This window comes from Nilaparvata lugens, chromosome X (assembly GCF_014356525.2).
Source record: "Nilaparvata lugens isolate BPH chromosome X, ASM1435652v1, whole genome shotgun sequence".
In the NCBI taxonomy this organism is placed as follows: Eukaryota; Metazoa; Arthropoda; class Insecta; order Hemiptera; family Delphacidae; genus Nilaparvata; species Nilaparvata lugens.
This window is the reverse complement of record NC_052518.1, coordinates 43,509,228-43,532,453: the sequence shown is the minus strand read 5'-3', so window position 1 is coordinate 43,532,453 and position 23,226 is coordinate 43,509,228. Positions and strand designations below refer to the sequence as shown.

Genomic DNA, 23,226 nt, shown 5'->3' with positions numbered 1-23,226 from the left:
ATCATTTTCCCAATGTTAATTTAGCAATAGCAAAGAAAAAACCATTCTATCAAGGAAGAGTTTTTTACAATAGGCTCCCAAATGAAATAAAATCTATTAAAACAAATAAAAATGTATTTAAAGCCCAATTGAAGAAATATTTATTGAATGGTGGCTTCTATTCCATAAAGGAATACATGGATAATTAGTGGATACATTTCAATAATATTGTGTACTTATCAATTAATAGCTATGGTTGATAACTTATTGTACTTTTGTGTTTTGTACTTTGTGACATTGATCATTTTCATGTATTTCATTTGTTTTTATAATAATTGACGTTTGCCATATCTGTAATTGTACAGCTTTTTATGCAATAAAAATATTTATTTTATTATTTTATAGTTTAGCTGGTCTTTTTCCTGGACAGTTTTGTATCTTTCCTTTCATCTTTCGAAATTTGTGCAAAAAAGTAGGGTTTTGAAATCAATGTGTAGGCATTCTACATGTGTGTACTAGAATCATTGATAATTAATTTGATGAGAGTTATTCAAAAGGCTAGGCCTATATGCTTACATAACCTTCATGTAGGATTATAATGATGCTATTGCATCATGGTACACCCCACCATAGCCAAGGTATGAAACTCTTTAGCATGATATGTGTTTAGAAATTGGAATAATTTCTTTGACTGAAATATATGCTCAGTAGATTATAGGCTTATATAGGGTATAAAGAATTATAGGCTATTCACTAGATTCTGACCAATGATTAATATTGTTTTTTTGAATGAGACGGTTACCATAATTACTATTAATTGATTATCTATGATGATTTGCATCTTTCTCAAGATTCTTCATATTTTTAATTTATTATTTATTTCTAAGATTTTTCATTTCTTTATTGTGAATTGATATGTGAGTGTTATTTCAAAATCTTCATTTTGAAGATTAAACCATTTCTTAAAAAGTATCCATTCAACTATTTTTAAGATTCATATTTTTAAGAAGATATCATGTTTTTGTTTAAAAGTAGGTTAGCATATAAACCAATGATTTGGTAGATAAATGTGAACCATGTTACTCACTACCATATTATTATAATGAATAATAATATTATTATGATGAATAATGTTTGAAGCCGCGTTTAAAAACCAACGTTATTAACAAAATGTTAATAACCCAATCTATTAGATTGAATGTAACTTATCATACACATGGTGAACATCATGAATGTGTTTGTCAAGTTCCGTTAAAAGTAATAGAATCTATATACCATATAAGGATTAAGTTATTAGAAATTTGTTAATGACTTTGGTATAACCCCAGCTTTACATTGTTATACTGTGAAAATCTCTCAGTTATCTTTCTCTTGATCTGAGAAAATTTAATATTTCCTATTAATTTTTGAAAAATTTCAACACTCGGCCTCTGCGCTCAGGTTTTCTTAACCTTGCAGAGACCCTCCTCATATATTATATAATAACTTACGGTATTATACCTTCTACCTACTATTTAACTATTATGTTATGTATTTCATACTTCAGCTTCAAACTTTGTAAGTTATTCAAGTACATCTAATATCATTGGTGATTCTTCTCATAATTCATTAATTTTATATCAAATATTTTTCATTCATCAAGAAAGTATATTCTGTTGTGATTCAATTGAAATTTTCATAATTGTTAACATTTTTTTGTAGTTCATTATATTTCTATTCAGTTCACAAACAATTAGATATCTTTGGTGTGAAGTTGAAAAAGGATAGAGCTACTGTATCTAATAAAGAATGTTCTCATACATTTTTTTAATTTTCAACATGATTAAACCAATCCTTTGTGATATTTTATGTTCCAGCCACTAAAAATGTGCACAATAGCACAGCTATCAAGAAAGAAATGAACCCTATCATTGCACCTTGGTTTGTGGAAGCAAAATTGAGGATCAGCAGGAGTAAGTTGAAAAATTAATTCCAACCAGCAATAGCCTATTAGTCACTTTTGATTTCCTAGTTACATTTTTTTCAGTCCCAATGGTGCGTTTTTTAGTCCTAATGATGCATTTTTCAGTCCTAATCGTGCAATGGTGTGTTTCTTAGTGGGCAGGGAGTGCAACAAGCTGAAAAATTTCTACTTTACAAGCTATCAATATGAAAAAGCTGAAAGAAAAAGAAATTGATGTCAATACCACTATATTTGTTAAAAATTATTCTACATTACACAACCAGGTTTTATGGTAGCACTTACCACATCTTCACCACACATTCCTCCAACCATTTCACCTCCACATATTTCCTGTTACCATGAAACCTAGTTCTGTAATGAAAATTAATTTTAAACAAATGTTGTGTTGACAACATCAACGTCTTCTTCTTTCAATTATGGAGAGAGAAATTCTACATCTCTTACCATACAATCAAATTATTGAAAAAAAAAGTTTTCTCCGATTAGTAGTTTTTCAGTTATGAGCTTCTAAAGTTGAAATTTTTGGGACAGATCATTTCAAATTCAGTAAAAAATTGATTCATGGAATGATGAGGATACATTTTTCATTGTATTGAAAAAAATGGTTGATTGAATAAAGTGAAAGTTCCCTGACAATATACATTTTCGAGAAAGTTATTGCATTCACAAAAAATTCCCGAAAATAGCTCATCTGAAAGTTACTTTTATAAATGGAAGAACTCTCTCAAAAAATGTATCTCTTACCGAAATTGAAATAATCTGTCCCAAAAATTGAAACTTTAGGCGCTCATATCTCAAAAAGTGATAATCAGAAAACAAATCTTATCCTGAGAAAACTACCTATTCAATTTCAATAGCTTCCTATAATGCTAATCGAAAAACTCAAAAAAGTTATCACCATTAAATTGTTTTTTCAGCCTGTTACACAGCCGTAGAAGCTTGATATTTTATTGATATAATGATAATTTCATGTGTAATTGAAGACTCTTGGTGATCCACTTTTGTTCAACATATCCTTGGACATTGTTTTGACTAGCTTAATCTAATTATTTACATCTGATGGATGGTTTATTGGAGGGGCAGTAATAAGCAATGATCAGCATATCTGATGAATAAACTGAGTGAAGATTTTTTGAATGACCCAGCTTGACAAGGGATTTTTTTAAAAATAAAGGTCAGAAGGTCATCAGTTGTTGTGATAAATCTATTTCACTTTCTATAATCATTTATCATTCTATAATAATATTTTTGGGACTGCCTCAAGATTTGTTTGGGGACCAGTATTGGTCATGAGGTCATGACACTCGTATCCTAATGTAGCAGCCATTATATGTGGGGTCTTTATGGCGGTACATTTGAAATTCCAATCCGCTCATAACAAAATCATGCATTACACTTTTAAAAAAATATTCTGGTTCAGATGTTATGTAAATTCTAGTTTTTGATTTTTTAATTATGAAATTTCAATGATAAATGGTTCAATAATTCATTTTCTAATTATAAAAAATATTGTTATTCTTGTGAGCTATTATGACTCATAAGACATTGGGAAAAAAGGCTAACCTCAAAAATAGATTTAGGTTCCCAATCAATTAAATCTAAAAATCAACAATTCAGTTCCTAGTTGGAATCTAAATATTATTATGTTGTTGGAAGAATTTATTTACAATTCAAAGCCAAGCAATATTCCTTGAACAATATAACAAAATAACACAACATGTTGTTCAATCTATAATGATAACAGCTGATAAATTTGAAAATTGGTGAACTAGAACCCCATAAAATGGCGATTTTGCAATGCATCACGGGATTGTGTCATGACCTGTATTTTTTAAAGACCTTGATAGACCAATACAAAAATTGAAAACATTCAAAGAGTCAATAACTTCTTTGGCCTGTGTAGCCGGGAGACTAGCTTAATCTAGCTATTTCCATTTCTGTTGAATGGCCTACTCAAGGGCAATGATCAGCATTTCTTTTCAATAAACCGAGTGAAGATTTGTTGAAAGGCCTAGGTAACAAATCTTGACAAGGCAGGTCTTCATTCTTTACCAAATAAAGATCAAAAGGTCACCAGTCATCGTGATAAATCTATTCTAGTTTCATTTATTATTATTATATTTTTGCAACGACCTCAAGATTTGTTTTGTAACAAAGCCAATTTCAATGATACAGTCGGTGTAACCCTCTCGGAATGGGCACTCCTGACTTCTTTTGGGCCATCTTATATATCTCATTGGGGGTCATATTTGAATAAAAATACTTGATTCAAAAATCTAATTAAAAAATTAAAAGTAACTTTTTAATTCCATAAAGATCCCCCAATGTGCTGTTTTCATAATTTCCACTAACCCTATCTATAATCTTCACATCTCGTTGGAGGTTTCTTTTTCCTAATATTACTATTATTTAGAACGTTTGCATATTTAGACGAGAAACTTGCTTGGAAATCAACTTTTATTGAATTTTTAATTTGCTGTAATGATTTACTTTTTTTTCTAGGCTCTGTATATCATCACATACTGATGAAAGTGAGGAGAGAGAAGAAGGAGATGTATAGGAGAAGAAGCTTAACATGAAGTATAAAATTGTAAATATTGTACCAAAAATATTATTTTGCTTCTTTATTATAATTAAAAGTATGAAATTGTAAGTACTATTGTATCGAAAATATTAGTTTGTCATTTTATATTATAATTTTTATTTAACTTGGTCCAACAGAATATTATTTCATGTATGTCTTATATATTGAAATTTAGAATCTCTTATACATTTAAATTTTTATGTTTGTTACTCTTTTCAAATTATATGATTGAATTAATTTTAAATTCATCCATGCTCATTATTCTATTGATTAATTATTATCCTTTCATCCTCTAGCCCCTATGTATTGTAATATTAACATTTTCAAATTGTATTCTGATACCTGTTAAGTATAAAACTTCAAAAATGTAATGAAAAAAGATATGTACAAGGTGATACATATCTGATAGGTATACAATATGTACATTGTTCACATATCTGGTACATACCTGATCTATATCAGTTATGTATCAGATAGGTAGAAATGTCCGCTTTTGTGATATGTACCAAGAGAGTATCAGTGATACATATCAGTTATGTATCACTGATATGTAACTGATACTTATCAATGAAACATATCAGTTACGTAACATATCACTGTTACATAACTGACATGCTTCAATAAAATGTATCAGTTATGTATCACTGATACCTGTTTGGTACATATCTCAAAAGTGGAGATTTCTACCTATCTGATATATAACTGATATATCAGATATGCATCCGTATTTTTCTGATATGTATTGTAGGTTTCAATGATATGTATTATAATGTTACTTATTAAAAAGATAAATCATTTGAATTTAGCGCTGAACAAAACATTGATACTGTATAATCAAATAGAGAAATATCAATAGTCGAAAGTTCATTTTTCATTGTATTGTTGATAATTCAAAATAATGTTTGTAGGTTAGATGCCAACACAACAAAGTTATTAAATATAAAGTTTCCAATACTAAAATTTCAAAATAAAAAATAATGAAACACTTTAAAAGATGAAATAATTGATAATTTTATTAAATAAATCAAAAGAGTTGTACCAATTACATTAACATAAATTTTACATAATGTTATCATTTACAGAATTTCAATAAAACAATATACAAAAAGCCAAATATAAATTTAAATCAAATAAATAGCATTTTTATTAAATTTGAACAGTAAATAAATAACAAAAAGAATTATTCTAATATATGGAGGGAAATTGAGTGGTATAAAACGTTATGGCAGTTAAAAACTGGAGGGAAAGAAGCGAAGTCTTGTTCTGTTTGGTATTTTTCGTGATGGTAGATGTACAACCTTTCTTTGTTGTGTGTTAAAAGATTTAGCTAGTGCAGTTTTATTATTAAAGGTTTATCTTGAATTGAAATGTAAAGTGATATAATGGAAAAGAGAAAACTTGGTATTAATGTGGAGATGAAATGTAGTTTTGAAACAGTTAAATGTTATTAAAGTGGGAATCAAACTTAACACACTTTGTGGGATAATATTATTCATTTTATTATGAATTGACAGAAAAATGTATTTGAATTATTAGCTTCTAGTATTAATTGTATGTTTTCTAAAAAGGGTGAGTCATTATCATTGTCATTATTATTATTTAGTATAAGTATAAATAACCTATGTATTGTAAATTGAAATTGAACTCATTCAAGGACTTTGTCCAAGAACATGAATATAAAATTAAAATCAGCATATTACTAAATTGAATATGTTCTTATTTTTTACTATCAAATTCCATTAGGTTATCATTTTCATAATAAAATTTTAAATCTCCCTCAGGCTCTATGTAAGGAACTGTTTTGTTTTGGAGTATGCTTCTGACAGTGGTGAAAATTAAAGAATTTTATTTAAATTATTATATTTAATCAAAATATTAAAAAAGACGTGTGTGCAGTATCTGATACCTATCAGATATATAACCGTGCTGTGTGGGTATGTTGAGACTATAATCGATCAGGCATCTATGCTCTTGCTATTTACTACCGGTACGGTATGTGTAATGCAGTAGCGGCTCGTGATCTTTTAGCTTGGGGGTTCAACCTCATGATCTATTGGGGAGAAATGTCAAGAGGATATAGCTTAGAGTATTGAGCATAATCTAGTGTAAAGGTGATCAATAATAATTTTAAAGAATTACCCTTCAAAGATTAAGCATATTTTCTACAAATATAGATTTTTTGTCCTGTTCATATTTTTCTTGTTCAATTTTTACTTTGGGAGTAAATCTACCAACATGTTTTATTTTACACCTATCCTCAATATTAATAATGTTTGTCTTAACAGATAATGAACCTTATACATATTCCTTCATCAAAATGATGTTACGGTATCTAACACTCTATAAATTATATTCACACTCTCACTAAAACAAAATGGACATACTAGAATTCCTCACAAATACACGAAACACACTAGAAATTACAAGTCTATATTCTTCAACACGCAAAACAAATTTATATAACAAAAAATGCTGTGAAATCTATCACAACTGTATACAGTAAGCTTATATATCATACCCGAAACCGTACCGTATAACCTCAAAACTGTCACGCTTTCTACTTCTTGTTTACCGCTTTTCTACTGTTTACCTGTTTACTGCCACCAAATTTGAATTTATTGGTTACTGTATGTTCAAGATGGCACTGCTACTGAATCCGTATCACAAATACTCATGATTCATTCCGAGGTTTACCGAATGCTTCACTTGCCTCGGCTAGGTTCGGCTACTCTCGGATGAACTCGATGAACTCGTGGAAACATGGTTCAGTCAGGATTGTGAACCAAATCCGTGCTAGCAAACCGATTCCCCTCCTCTGTTCCACTACCTCACCCAGCCATGTTTTTGGGTTCACATCAGGGAATGAACACTGCTTTCCACCACCACCCGTCTCGTCATGCCATTCGGTGCTGTTTCAAGCAAGCCACTCCGGCACCGGCCGCAAGACAACGACGTTAAGTTTACGTAGATGAAAAATTTTGTGATGTAATTTCATGAGTATGAAATAAAAATATAATTATATGAGTAGAATTCATCATTCTATAGGAGTTGGTTCAATTCTGGGGGTTCAATGAACCATTGAACACATAGGACGAGCCGCCACTGTGTAATGGGACCCTTCAGCCAGTTACACAAACATCAACATTTGGACGTTCGATTATATTACCGTCCTTACTACTAGATTAAACGGAACTCGACAAACACATAAACACATCATCTGTTTGTCAAGATGTTCAATCTAATATAATTTATAAGGACGAAAAAACTCGTATGTCCAAAAATCGATGTGTGTGTAACTGGACTCATTCTATATAACGTGCTTACAACGCACAAACACAATCACTGATTTCTATGGATTTTTTTTGTCGAGTATAGCCCTACTTCAATATGCTACACTAATATTATTATCATCTCTATTATGGACTAATCTATCAAATTAAAAAAAAAAATCCACCCATGTAGCTAAATACAGATAGGTCCTATCTGCATTCATCTTTTTGCAGGTATTAATTAATTCATTATCTTTAAATTGTTTTGAATTTCTTTCAACAATATTTGTTCACAGTAGTCTATGAATATCGACTTAATGTCAACAGTTCACTTGGTGGTGAAAGTTTTCTGAAATAGAACGTTGTTGCTTCAGTGATTGCAATACAATAGTACATGCAGCATGCAGAATAGTAGTGCTAATGACACAGAAATCGATTGAACGGCTGCATTGGGTTTCTTATGCTTTTCGATTTCTTGTAATGATGTAGCCATTGATTTCTCAATCACCCTGAGAATGGTAAATGGTTCCTGTTGGTGACATTCGCCTCTGAAGTCATCTGTGTCCACTGACCATACCATCATGCCAGCCAATTTGTTACGCATTGCAAATTTCACCTGTACACACAATATTCATAATCAAGTCAATAATAAATAGCATCAACTACGCAAACACATGAAACGATTTTTTAAAAACAAATTCGTATTCTAATATAACAGCTATCGAAATGAACAAGTGGATGCAACACGATTGATTTCTGTACAAAAATTCAAAAGCCATTATTTTATTCAATTATTACAGAGCGGCAAAGTCCTTCCTTCCTCATTCTTTCTTGGATCCTTGGATTTGACTCATTTTTGTTTTTTCACCAATTCAATAATTCAGAAATAATAATGAAGGATGAAATCAATAAGTATATTCATTATGGAAAGTTAGTCTTGTTTGTATAGGGAATCAAAATGACAATTTTACATAATAATGAATGAATACCATAATGAATGAAAGAGACCAAGAAATTGTCAAAAACCACAGATTTATTGATACATAGAAAGACCGGTTTCGGTTATTACACCATTGTCAATAAACTGTTTTAGTTTATCAGAGATTGACAATGCGGTGTAATAACCGAAGCCGGTCTTATAAGTATCAATAAATCTGTGGTTTTTGACAATTTCTTAGTCTTTTTCATTCAATATGAATAATTACCACATTATCAACTTCTCAACTACACAAAAAGTGATACCATAATAATGAATATATTACATTTTATAATAAATACTCAATACATACTTTTTCTCCAATGCTGATTTCATTGTCGAAAGAAATAACTTTCTCTCCATTCCTGGCGAATTGCGTCTTTGTCGTGTTGTCCCACCACTCTTGCCATGTTGAGTCTTTTGCCAATTCCGCACAAATCTGTCATCACATAATTTTCATCAAACTTTGTTCACATTGAGTGAACAAAAGCTAAATATCAATTTGTGATTTCAAGTAATTTTCAAGACTCGGTTGAATAAAGTTGGCTAGCACTAACTAGGCCGAGGTGGAACTACAAATATTCTGGTCGCCCCTGGCAACCGCTCAATGCATGTGGATAAAACTGACGTAGCAACAGCTGCTGGACCTAGTATTTGCTCAAGAGTTTGATCACATTGGATGTGCAAGTGTACGTGAGATCATGCATGATCAAGTGTGCAGATGATGAACAAAATCTGGGAAGAGCCATAGAAACATGTTGTGAATTTCCTATAGCTGCTCACACTGAACGCCACCAACAAGTACACGCGTTCAGTGAGAGTATTCCTCTGGCTCTTTCCAGATTTTATTTTTCATTTGCGCTCTTGATCATGCATGATCTCACTTGCACTAGCACGTACATCCAATGTGATCATATCCTAAGAATTTTCCAGAAACATGTGATTAGGTGCATCTACCTAGAATTAGCATATGATTTTTCTATTGAATTATCAATTATTTGTATTTATTTATTAATTTATAATCAATTTAATTATCAATTATTTACTTTTATTTATTATCAATTATTGAATTTTTGCACTAGCAAGAGTTGATGGCTAGTTGCTAGCCACTAGATTCTAGTTTTATTGCAATTTACCCATTATATGATTAAAAAATATCCTGCAATTGCCAACAGCCCTAGAATATGGACAACTCTGGGACGGAGAACTGCTATATTCTTATTTTTCATTTTTCGTGATCCATCTTTCCGTAGAAACCATGGCAATATCCAACATCATGCAGGCCTATTTTGATAACCAAAATTCAATTGAGAAAAGGATTTATTTACGAGGCTTATATCTTTTGTAGTCAACTCCATCCCTATGACAAAAATACCTATAAATACTGGTAGTATACCACTAGCCTAAAACATAATTAAGATAGATTAATTGAATCATCATTACAGAAAAAGCAGAATCGTTTTACATATCGATATCAGTTTTTTCACTCTGTCAAGATGATAAATGTAAGCCTATTCATTTGTTAGAATATAGAATTACAAAGAGAATAAAAAAGAATGTAGGGTCTATATAATTTTTTTCAAATTGAACGAGCGTCAGCGAGTTCTTACTTTTGACTCAAGGTCGTTGTCCGTCTGTGTGGGTTTATTTGTTCGAATGCTCTACAATAACATTTGAACAATTTAATCAATCAGCTTCAAATTTTGAACACGTATTCCTCGAACCTTTTTACAGGTAAAGTTCGTTGGACAACGAAATTGACTCACTCCTTCGTCCTTTTTTAGTAAAAAAAGGATAAGCCTTCAAAATGACTATATATAGTGTATACTATAGATAGACTCAACAATCACAAGAAGAATAATCATTCAAAAGGCATACGGAATATTTGCTTGCAATAAATCAGTTTTAATACAACTAACAAAACCAAAAAAAAGTTTCCCAAGGTTAAGAAAATTCAAAGCTAAAATAATTTTTATAATCAGCTGATCATAACTATTTATCATTTCCCTTGTTGGGTATATGTTTAAAGTTAGGAAATCACAGGTTAACATTGGAAGTGCATCAGAAGAATATCATTAGAAATAACAAAGAGCTGTCAGCTGGATTATCAATTGCATGCAATAATAATTAGGCAATAACTCAATACAACTCTTCTAGACTTTCCCCTGCTTTCAATAAAATATCTGACAGAATATCAGAGGTATTTTGAGTGAGTTCTCCAGTCAGAGGCTCACTAGTAATAATAGTATTTGAATAGAAATAGTTATAATCAGCAATTAAAATAAAGTTTGTTGTTCAATAACTATTATTATTTTATAAATAGTCTAATACGGTACTATATTGTCTGTTGTTGTTGATCTACATAGTATAAAACCCATATTATGAAAAAAACACATTTTTAATGATATCAATATAATTTAAATTTCAATAGCGCCAAATTGGCTGATTAGCAATATTACCCTATCCCAAAATACTAAAATGATTTGCGACTGAGTCCTTTTATATTAATTTATGTCAAATTATTTTGCAATTCCATTGTTTCAAATGTTGAAAGTACTTTGAAGAGAAAAAATGATTTAATAAATAATTCTATTATGAAAATATCTTGAGACTAGATTACGATTGATCACGATTCAGTTTTTATTTTTAATCAAAGAAATGAGACATGCTATTGATATTGATTTGAGCATTGTACAGGCTTTGTGCTGGTTTTCTCATTCAGTAGAAAGTATACAGATTGTTTTTTTAAAATATACCAACAAACTGCGTGATTGTTTTTGTGACGTTATTAAAATAAACGAAAACATGGGTCCTAAAATGCTTTACCGTTACCGAAATAATGATGGCAGAAGAAAATTGCAAAATTTATGCCACAGCCTATATATAGTAGGCCTACAGATTTCTGACCAAAAGTTGTATTTCTTCAAGCAATGTAAACTCCATATCTATAGATCTAGTGTTGTGCGCATGGTCTACATTGCTTGTTAATTAAATGAGGGTTTCTTTTGATGAAGATGAGAACTGTACTATTTATGTATAGTTGCCGAACGCTTAAAACTTTATATTCTTCAAATAGCAGTTCGGTTGAGTGGAGTCTGAGTCTGTAGTTGATAATTTTTAATGCATGTTTTTGTACTTTTATAAGTGGATCTAAATGATTGTAATATGCACCTCCCCAAATAAGTATTCCATATCTAACAATAGATTCAAACATAGCATAATATACTGTTCTCAGTTTTTGTGCAGGCAAGATATTATGACGAAGTTTCACGAATATTAATACCAGTTTTCTCAATTTAGTTACAATATAGGATATGTTTGTTCCATCGGAAAAGATCATGAACTATTATTCCTAAATATTTTACCCAATCAACTCTTTCAATGGAAGGGGAGTTGCAGGGCAAGTTGCCAGGATGAGCACAGTCATGTAATTGAAGTTCATTCTCTTGTGGTCTACCTGTACTAGCTAGTGAGAAGGCCAAAAATTTAGATTTCTCTATGTTCTTAAGAGAAAGTAGATTCCTATTAAACCAAAGCATGACTTTATGAATCTCAGACTCTGCCAAAGCTAATAAGTTGTTCCAAACCTTTCCCCGGAACATATAATGGCTGTATCATCAGCAAATGCTACTCCTGTATCATCAGCACATCTCTCCTCTGATGTCCAAGGAGCACAGTCCATTGGCAAATATTAAGTACAGTATAGGCCCAAATGTAGTGTTCCATTGCTGATATGGTCCCCAATCTTAGGATTATATAGGTTCATCATATAAGATAGGGATAGGTTGGTAATCTATTAGAATTAGATAGAAGATGGATAGAATTATGAAGATAACTTGAATAAATAAATTGATTTCTATGTAAATGTAATGTTCAATGCCAACTTGCTCCTATGAGACTTTACTTCTTCACTTGTACCAGTGAGACTCCACTTGTTCGAATGGGACTCTATTGAATTCCTTTACTGTTCCAGTGAGACTACTTGTTCAAATGAGACTCGATCTACTTCTCTTCTTGTTCCAGTGATACTCTACACTCCTGAGTCCTGCCCTCAAATTTTATGTCACTCGTTTATTCCTAATGTGCTGATTTTAGCACACTTTATTGGTGTAGAGCCAGTCCTGCCAAGAAAAAATAAAAAATTCCTTCAAGTCCTGATGTGCTATTTTTAGTACTCATCCTTAAAACTAAGGTTGAGGGAATTAATCTCTGCTGAAAAAGTGGAGATGGCACTACTGAACAAAGCAGAGTCTGAACAGCTGATTACGCATCATGGCCACCTGTTCCTACATCTTTATGTCTTGTCTGTTGAGCTGTTTTCAACATGGATGGACATAGTTCATTGGAAGACCATTGTTTGATGACTGGTAAGAACCTATTTGAGTTGAAATCACATTTTTTATGCCTAGTTCTCATACTTAGAATTATATTCTTCAAGAATTTCATAAGATAATGCAGTAGTAAGCTTTATTTCAAAGACTATTTTGTAGTTAAATATTGATGTCCTAGAAAAATCACACTGGGTCATAACAGTTGAGAATGACAATTTTTACTTGTCCTGATAGTAGGACATCAGGTCTCTATTACTATATTTTTTATTCAATAACATGTGTTATTCAAGACGTTCTATTAATACAATTTGTTATTCTAGATGTTCTATTCCATTGGAACTTGTTGACCGAGCACAGTGAGGTCTATGTTACAACTTGATTTGCTTTTGTCTGTAACACGATTACGGCCAAACGCGTTGATAGAATTTAATGAGATTTGGCATGAATATTCATTTTTCAACTGCAGATCGATGTATACACAAGGTTTTTCAAAATTTTGCATTTTAAGGATAATTTTTTTTTATTCAATGATACATTGCTATCTAGTCTCGGGACTAATGAGCAACTTTTTTCTGTCCTATAATACTAATAAATACTTCATACAATAGAATCCTCCATATGGTCTCCTATTCAAATTATAATATTATTAGTACAATGCTTATGACTGTACTACAAAGGTGGGTTTCACTCATTTCCACAGCTCTGCTTTTCACTGGACACGAGACACTTGAATCAGCACTAGACCAGTTCAAATGGCTTCTTCCTTTTCAGCCTCCTCACCAATCCTTAATTTTCCAGCAGCTGGATTGCTTTGATGTTGTCATGTTGGTGGAGTCGGGCCTCGTGTTTCTCTGCATGCCTCTGGATTCCGCTACATACCAGGACGACTTGCAGGTCTCTGTGAAGGTCACTGTTTCTGATGTACCAAGTAGCATCAGCAATGTTTCTCAGCACCTTGTTTTGGAAGCATTGTATGACTTTGATGTTACTGTCTTTGGTACACCCCCAAAGTTGTATACCATACGTCCATACTGGCTTTAGAATCTTGTACAGGAGTACTTTGTTTGGAATTGACAGGATGGAGTTCCTTCCAATCAGCCACCAGAGTCTCTTGTATTCTATTCCCAGCTCTTCTCTCTTCTTCTTAACATGGACCTTCCAGCGAAGCTTTGCATCTAAGGTCATACCTAGGTACCTGGCATCATTGGAAAATGGTACTATTCAATTGTTAATGGTTATTTATATAGGTTGAGCCCTCTTGTTGGTGAAATTGATGTGAACTGATTCTGCTCCATTGAGTTTGATCTTCCATTTTGTTGTCCAATCTTCAATTTTTCCGAGAGATCTTTGAAGTTTTGCTGTGGCATTTCCAATCTTGTCATCTATAGCTAATATTGCTGTGTCATCAGCAAATATTGCTATTGTATTATTCTCGAGACATGGTAGATCACTTGTAAACAGAAGATAGAGAATCGGCCCCAAAACTCCCTTGTGGTACTCCTGCTTTTATTTCTCCTAGTCCAGAATAAGCATCTTCATGGTTCACTCTGAAGTATCGTCCAGTTAAATATGAATGTAAGATGTCTGTGAATTGCTTTGGAAGTAACTTTTTCAACTTATTGATTAGTCCTTCATGCCAGACTCTATCAAAAACTTGACTCACATCCAGAAATGCTGCAGAATAAACTTTTTTCTCTTCCAACGACCTTTCTATTATATTTACAATCCTGTGTACCTGATCAATTGTTGAATGTTTTTTCCTGAAGCCAAATTGATGATCTGGTATAAATTTTTCCTTTTCAATAATCGGAGTCAGCCTTTCAACAATATTCTTTCAAAAAGTTTTGACATTACTGGAAGCAAAGATATTGGCCGGTAAGATGAGATGTTGTGGGGCTCTTTTCCAGGTTTTGTTCTTTGACAAAAATAAATTATTTATTTATTTTTATTTAAATCATTACCTCCTCAGCTACCTTCCACATGCAAGGAACATATTTGAGTCTAAAAACGGCATTTACAATATTAGTTAATTCCACTATAGTTCTCCTTGGTAAATTCTTCAATACTACTCCCGTTATCAAATCAAATCCTGGTGCTTTTTTTGTATTTAATTTTTTATTTCTTTCTCTACTTCATCCAGTGTAACATATCTAAACTCATGGCTCTCCTGAATGAAATCTTCTTCAATTTCTAGCTTATCATGATTGTGTGGTTGAAATGTGTTTACCAGATGATCAGAAAATTCTTGAACTTTTTCTGTATTGCTTATAGCCCATGAGCAATCCTGTTTGCCTGTTTGCCTGGCTGCCTTCCAGAGAGAGTAGTCGGTGCTTTCATCTCCTGTTAGATTTCTCAGATAATTATTCATTGATTCATTCTTAATTTGTTGGGTTTCTCTTCTGAGCTGTTGAATTAAATGATTAAGTTGCCTTTTATCTTGTGAAGTTCTTGTTTGTTGCCATATTTTCCTAGCTCTCCTTTTTCCAGCTATCATTTCCTTTACTTATTTTGGGTAGCTATTTCCTACAGTTCTTCTTCTTAGTTGTGGGGTGTTCCACCAGGCTGCCTGTTGCACGTCAATGACAAATTTTTCCAGTTCTCCATCAAGCTGTTCCATGCTTCTCAATGGTACATCAAGGATTATTTTTTTTCCAGCATCTGTTGAAATCCTTCCCAGTCTGTATAGGTATTAACAAGCCCTGGCCGTCTATTTTGTTTTTGTATTATAGTTTCACTCAGCTGTAGAAACATTAGAGGATTGGTCAGAATCAAGGACGAAACTTTCCTCAATACTCTAGTAGTTGAAACCCACATTTTTAGTCAGTGGGGGTCCCACAATCAGCCATAGCCGTGGGCTCCCATCTGAGCCAGACTGCCCCTGAGTAGGTTGGTTTTCCGGTGGAAATGGCCTCACTACTGTACTTCATAATAGCCTTATAGAGCTCTCTGCCTTTCGTGGTTGTTAGATGTGACCCCCAAAAAACGTGTTTTGGATTAAAATCACCTCCAAGAATGAATTTTGTACCCAACATCTCAAATAAAGCTATGTATTCTCCTTTTTGTATGGAATGTCTGGGTGGGCAGTAGATAGCAGCCACAACTAACTTATAAGTTCTTGTTTGAACAGCTACACTAGTTAATTGCACTCTTGCTTACTCATATTTAATTTCTTCATGATGTTGAATACTATCCTTGATGATAACAGCACTTCCACCTCGCGCCAAATTACTGGGATGTATAGCATGATAAGTCTTATATCTTCTGATTCTAATGTAAGATTGTTTAGTGAAATGAGTTTCTGAAACTAAACAGATATCTACCTTTTCTAAATTTAAAACTGCTTCTAATTCTTGTTGCCGATTAAGGAGTCCATTAGCATTCCATTCAACTATTCTGAGTGTATTCAGCATTACAATTCAGAAGAACAATTTTCATCCAACTTCTCAAAACGGCTTTGAAGATAGAAGATACTTCCTTCTTGTTCGTCTAACTTATGTAAAATGAGCTTCAGCACCTGATATCTCCCTTGTCACAAAGTGAAATTGTGACGAGAAAATTAGAAAGGATTAGAAAGGTTGAGACAGTTATAACCCCTACCAGTAACAGACCATCTCTTAGTGAGTCTGAACCCATGTGTGGGCAATACAAGAAACCGGGGCACTGGAGATCACACTGTCCCGGAATCCTGCCATGTAAAAGGTGCGGGAAGAGAGCACTGGAATGTGCCTGTGATGAGCAAAAGGAGAATAAGATTCCAAATAAGACAGCAGTGATGCAAACAGCACACAGGATTCCTGTTATTGAAGAGTCATCAAGGGACAACAGACTATTTATTACCGTGACAATTGGTGGTAAAAAGTGTCGGGCATTGCTAGATAGTGGCGCTGAAGCTAATTATATGAGTAATGAGGTTTATGAAGTTCTCCAAAAAATAGGGATGATAAGGAAGGTACCAACTCATCACCACGCAATATTAGCTGATGGACGATCTACTCCATTAAATGGGAAGCTGACAACTAATGTGACTATAGAACAAATCACAGTTCCACTAGCGGCATCTATAATGGAAGGACTTGGACAAGAGTTGCTATTAGGCATGGAATTTATGCGTGAAAACAGAGTGAATATTCACACATCCACGAGAGAGGTAGAGTGGGATCCTCCCCAATTGAATCCTCCAAGTCAGTGAATTAAGTCGCAATGACTCTTATTGAGGACTGAGACAACATCAGTCCCAACAATAGCAGCTGTAGACTCCAAAACTCAGGAGAACAAGAGTTGCAACAGAAGGATGTATAAACAGGTTGTTTGGAATGGAGTCAAACTCAATGACTTGATTGATGCCAGGGCAGAATTGTCATATATTCTAGAACAAGCATCTTCAGTCAACATAGTGATGGATCACAGGAATGAGATGAATGACTCTGAACAGCAGACCACAATTCATGCCCCAGCCACCAACACAAGTGGGAACTCTGAGAGGGATGTGAAAGAGATAACAGCACCCCCCACGGTCATGGATGTGAACGAGACCACAACACCCCCCACTGCCATGGATGTGGAGGAGTCCGTGCCACCCTCAATGGATATGGACGTAGGAGAGCCAACACAGTGTGCGACTATCAATGAAGTAGTCCCACCGTCCCAGGAACCCACACCAGGTCCCTCAAGGAGGAAGGATCCAGTGTTCTGTAACCGAGTCTCTACACCTGGTAAGCACAAACGGGCTGGCAAGCCACGTATTAAAATCCAATTACCGGATGGACGCGTAAATATGTGCCTGTAGACCAGGCATAGATGATGCCCATAGGCAGTGGCATACACCTCTAAAGGTGATGCCTGAGCGGCATACACCACTTAAGGTGATGAATGGGAGGTGTACACCTCTTAAGGTGATGCCTAGATGGCTCATGCCTTTTAAAATGGTGCCATAGAGGGCTCCGAACACCCCCCCCCACAAGTAGGAGTGGGTTGTCACAAAGTGAAATTGTGACGAGAAAATAGTTAATAATATTATTGAAAGACACTCGGCTATCAGCAAAGCTAGCCGACCGCAGAGATAAGGAAGGTACTGATGACGCACCATCTTCCGTGCATCAAGATGATTTCCACCGCCTCTGGCGGCAGCACAACTCCATCCCCTCCACTTTGGGTGAGTATTTAAACGCCAGACAAGCCCCAGACCACAGCATTCCGCTCACAACCTTCCTGCTCCTTGTACAGCGGCCCATTGGCTGCCATACGTCCTCGACCTCCTGTCCTTGTACTGCGGCCCATTGGCTGCTGTATGTCCCTAACCTTCCATCTCCCCAGGGCACAGCGAACCGTTGTCTGCCATCCCTGTCCTTCCATCTCCCCAGGGCACAGCGGACCGTTGTCTGCCGTCCCTGTCCTTCCATTTCCCCAGGGCACAGCAGACCATTGTCTGCCGTCCCTGTCCTTCTATTTCCCCAGGGCACAGCAAACCGTTGTCTGCCGTCCCTGTCCTTCCATTTCCCCAGGGCACAGCGGACCATTGTCTGCTGTCCCTATCCTTCAATTTCCCAAGGGCACAGCAGACCGTTTGTCTGCCATCCCTGTCCTTCCATCTCCCCAGGGCACAGCAGACCGTTGTCTGCTGTCCCTATCTTTCCATCTCCCCAAGGCACAGCAGACCGTTGTCTGCCGTCCCTATTCTTCCATCTTCCCAGGGCACAGCGGACCGTTGTCTGCCGTCCCCATCTTCCCATCTCCCCAGGGCACAGCGGACCATTGTCTGCCGTCCCTATTCTTCCATCTTCCCAGGGCACAGCGGACCGTTGTCTGCCATCCCTATTCTTCCATCTCCCCAGGGCACAGTGTACCGTTGTCTGCGGTCCCTATTCTTCCATCTCCCCAGGGCACAGCAAACCGTTGTGTGCCATCGCTATTCTTCCTTCTTCCCAGGGCACAGCGGACCGTTGTCTGTCATCCCTATCTTTCCATCTCCCCAGGGCACAGCAGACCGTTGTCTGCCGTCCCTATTCTTCCATCTCCCCAGGGCACAGCGGACCGTTGTCTGCTGTCCTATCCTGTCTATCCTTCCTCTTCCTACTTCACTGGAGCGGAACCGAGGCCGTAAGGCCAATACAAAATTACATCAAAGTGGTGTCATCAGAGAAGAGAGCGACCTTCACACCGTCAGAAGCACCAGGAGGTGCTGTTCACGCCAGCTGAGGCACAAAGGAGAAGGAAGAGGATCTCCGACTTGCCTCCTTTCCCCGCCCACATTATGACTGAGCTAAGTCATCCAGGAGCAACACCTGGGTATCAATCACCCACCTCTGAAGCTACTCAGGGTGTACGTGATACCCTCCATATTATTGAACTGACAGCTATTCGAATTAGAGCCTTTGTTTCCTACAACAGTCTGTGCAAAATTTTTTCTACTTAGAGTAGGCACTCTACATGCTTAGTATTTTTATCTCCAAATTTTGTAGTTGGATTTTGACTGATTGAGCTCTTGGGAGCGTTCGTCTTCCTTTTTTCGTCTTCCGCAATGGACACATTTTGGTACGACATCATTGGATTTTTGGCAGTCCCTACTTAGATGCTTTGATCCACATTTCAAACATCATGGTTCCATGTTACAGTAACGTTGGATGTGACCGTAAGCCTGGCAAGGCTTGCATTGGGCTAACAGCTTTGCCTTCCTTATATTTTCAATTTCCACCTTACATCCAAAAACCGTTTTCAAATCAAATATTTTTTTGATATCTTCCTCGCAGGTAAAGGATACCAGGAGCATGTCCAATGGTTCCTTAGTCTTCCATTTGAGTTTATTTACCACTTTATAGCCTTGATTCTGCAAATCATCAAGTATGGTATCTGGACTACATGAATGGTGTAGTTTCTTTACCAACACTCTGATGGGTCGAGACTGTTTATTTTCGTAAGAATGCCACTTATAGCCAGTATTAACCAATTTTTTCATCACGTTCCTATAAGTATCTACATCTAGAACGTTGGTTTCGAGTGTTTCATCAATGACTAGCTCTATTCTAAACTTGTCATCTGGAGAGACGCTGTTCAAAGTTTTCAAAAACGTATTGGAATTTTTATATTGTTCACAATGATAGGATGCAGGGGCACTACTTTATTCTTCTTTTTCTTGGTTTGTTGGATGACAGTTGCTGCCAACGATCTATATAATTATACTAAATTAGTATATATAGATCGTTGTTTGCTGTACTGCTTGTTGTTGGCTACTGGGGGGGGGGGGGGGGAGGGGGGGCGAAAGCGAGGTATCCATCTTCCTTTTTTTCAAATTTCTTGATTCCACTCGAAACCATTCAGTCTCCTTTTCCAACTCTTCTTCATCTGTAGGTATAGAAATTTAGCTTCTTGTTTTCTTCCTTTTCGGCAGTTAGTTTATCAGTTTTCAAATTTCCTCCAACAGTAAATGACTGAGGCTGGTTCTTACTCTCTCCATTTTTCTCAAGAAGAGAGATTCTTTTAATCAGCTACCCAAGATAACCTACTCAATCTACTCTACCTAATCCACATAACCTTAGCCATCCTACCTAACCAACTCTCCCTAAAAACCTATCTCACCCTACTTAACCTACTCTACCTAACCCACCCAACATAAACTAACATACCCTACCCCACCATGGCCCACTCAATATACTCTACCTAATCTTCATACCCTTAGCCATCCAACATAACCAACTCTCCCTAATCACCTATCCCACCCTACCTTACCTACTGTACCTAACCCACCAAACATAAACTACAGTACCCTACCTACATGGGCAGGCAAAGCCCGCCTCCCAGCCGGAGTGCAAGGCGTGGAGGCTGCTACTCACCCCTGTACAGTCATACCACTCAGGGGGGTGCAGGGGATGAAGCCCCCACGGAGCACGAAGCGCCAGTTATATAATATATATTATATAGTATATATTATATACTATTGCCGGAGTGTCTGAAAACCTCCTGACAAGGGTGGTTGTTTTGGTGGTTGATGCTCTGTTGAATATGATTGACAAGTGGTTGAAACCATAGGAATAATTATGATATCTGGAAATTTTCTATTTTGGGGGGCTCCAGGACCCCCCCAATATTTTCAACTTTTGAACGGCACATTTCTCAGCAAAGTTCAAGGAAACTTTTTTGTTCAGCGCCCCTACATTACTAGATTGCTAGAATAAAATTTTGACCGGGTCGGGTTGGGTGCGGGGGGGAGCTTAATTTTCGACGATTTTTGCATGATGGAAAATTTGAAAAATTCCAAGCCAAACTGGGGCATCTGACAATACCAACATCCATCAGGATGTCTCTAGATGTCTCAGCAGGCATTGGGGGAATTATTGATTCTTCAAAATTTTCATTTTGTGGGTTGATGATGCCCCCCTAAATTTTTGGAAAATTGAGGGGGGGAATAGCTACAGTTTCGAATCCCAGCTCAATCGACTCAGAAGATACCAAAACATCACCCCGCACAGACGAAACATTGATTTTTTCAATAGGGGGCCCGGCCCCCTCATTTTTTTGAAAAAAATTTTCAGAAAAAAAGTATGAAATTCCCAGCAAAAACTGTGAATCCTATGATCTTTTGAATAATATCATTGGAAAGAGGACCAAAAATAACCCACAGAAAAACTGTCTAATAACAAATTTCAAAATTCTAGGGGGGCGTGGGGGGACCCTCATTTACAGTGCTGGTTATGGATCACACTTACAGGTTTTTTATGCTCAAAATCGAATTCAGCATTCGAAAAAACATCAGTCCTGAAAAAATTAACCATGACAATTTGAAGGGGGGGATGCAAGGGCGATTTTTTTATTTTTGTCAATTTTGGCTGATATTCAAGGATTTTTGCAGACATGAGTTGATGGTCTATGTATTTTTTATATCAGTTCTCAATGTTGGAATCACATAACCTGCCGTCCATGCTGCTGATAGTGTATAATCAAACCGAAAATTAAATCCAGGGGGCACTCGAGGGGGGCTGTGTGAATTCTGTCAATTTCGAAAAATCTGCAGTCACACTGAACTGTGAGATGATGTTGACATATGTCAAAAAATGATCAAAAGTGATAACCACCCTACCTAAACAACTCTACCTAACCTACTTGGGAGGGTGAAGCCCGCCTCCTACCTGGAGAGAAAAGCATGGAGACTGCAATCCAACCCTATACAGTCATGAGAAGTGAATTAAAATAGCTAGAATAACAGATTTCACCTTGAGGGTCCTCCTGGACCCCCCCAATATTTTCAACTTTTGAACCGCACATTTCTCAGCAAAGTGCAAAGGAATTTTTTGTTCAGTGCCTCAACATGACTTGATCCTCACAATAAAATTTCAACGGTGTTCCAGGGGGTGTGGGGGGGGGGTATCGAAATCACCATAGGTTTTTTTGTAATGATAATTTGGAAAATGACCAGTCAAACTGGGGCATGTGACAATACTAACTTCCATCAGAAAGTCTGTGAGAGTGCTAGCAGGCATCGTGAAAATCATTGATTTTTCGAAATTTTCATTTTTAGGGTCAATGATGCCCCCCTCAATTTTTGGAAAATTAAGGGGGGAATCGCTACAGTTTCGAATTCCAACTCAATCAACTCTGGAGATCCTGAAGCATCGCCTTTCACAGACAAACTATCGATTACTGTAATAGGGGGCTCAGACCCCCTAATGTGGAATTCTCAGCCAAAACTCTGGATCTCGAAATTTCATGCAGGAAGGGGACATGATATCATTGGAATGATATCATTAGGAAGGGGACCAAAAATAAATCACGGAGAAAGTGTGGAATAACAAAATTTTCTATTCTAGGGGGGCGTGGGGGGATCCTCATATACAGTGCTGGTCATGGATCACATTTACAGGGTTTCTATTCTCAAAATCGAATTCAGCAGCTGAAAAAACATTACTCCCGCGAAAACTAACCGAAAAAACAATAGTGGTGGTGGGAGGGTTATTTTTAGATTTTTGTCAATCTTGGCTCATATTACAGGATTTTTGCAGCCAAGATATGACTGTCTCTGTATCTTTCACATTAGTTTTTGATGTTGGAATCACATAATCCGCTGTCTATGCTGCTTATAATGCATCATCAAACTCAAAATTAAATCCAGGCGGCACTCGAGAGGGTCTGTGTGA

The 23,226-nt window shown here is 35.9% G+C and overlaps 1 protein-coding gene and 1 long non-coding RNA gene across 4 annotated transcripts in view; one reads left to right on the top strand and one right to left on the bottom strand.

The window, feature by feature from the left end:
• The first annotated feature begins 1,835 nt into the window (after positions 1–1,835).
• On the top strand, positions 1,836–7,795 carry LOC120355031. Its single transcript, XR_005573376.1, has 2 exons — positions 1,836–1,931; positions 4,445–7,795. It is a non-coding gene; the product is annotated as an uncharacterized LOC120355031 (long non-coding RNA).
• LOC111056481 (probable chitinase 2) overlaps positions 5,520–23,226 on the bottom strand; it is a 184,983-nt gene continuing 167,276 nt past the window's right edge. For 2 of the 3 annotated variants that reach the window (XM_039443274.1, XM_039443273.1), the window contains 2 exons: positions 9,085–9,210; positions 5,520–8,411 (listed from right to left, as the gene is read on the bottom strand). In XM_039443274.1, coding sequence (XP_039299208.1) covers positions 8,166–8,411; positions 9,085–9,210 — 372 coding nt within the window. In that variant the 3' untranslated portion in view covers positions 5,520–8,165. Of the gene's footprint in view, positions 8,412–9,084; positions 9,211–12,847; positions 12,893–23,226 lie in introns of those variants that run through there. The other variant, XM_039443276.1, reaches the window with a different exon arrangement.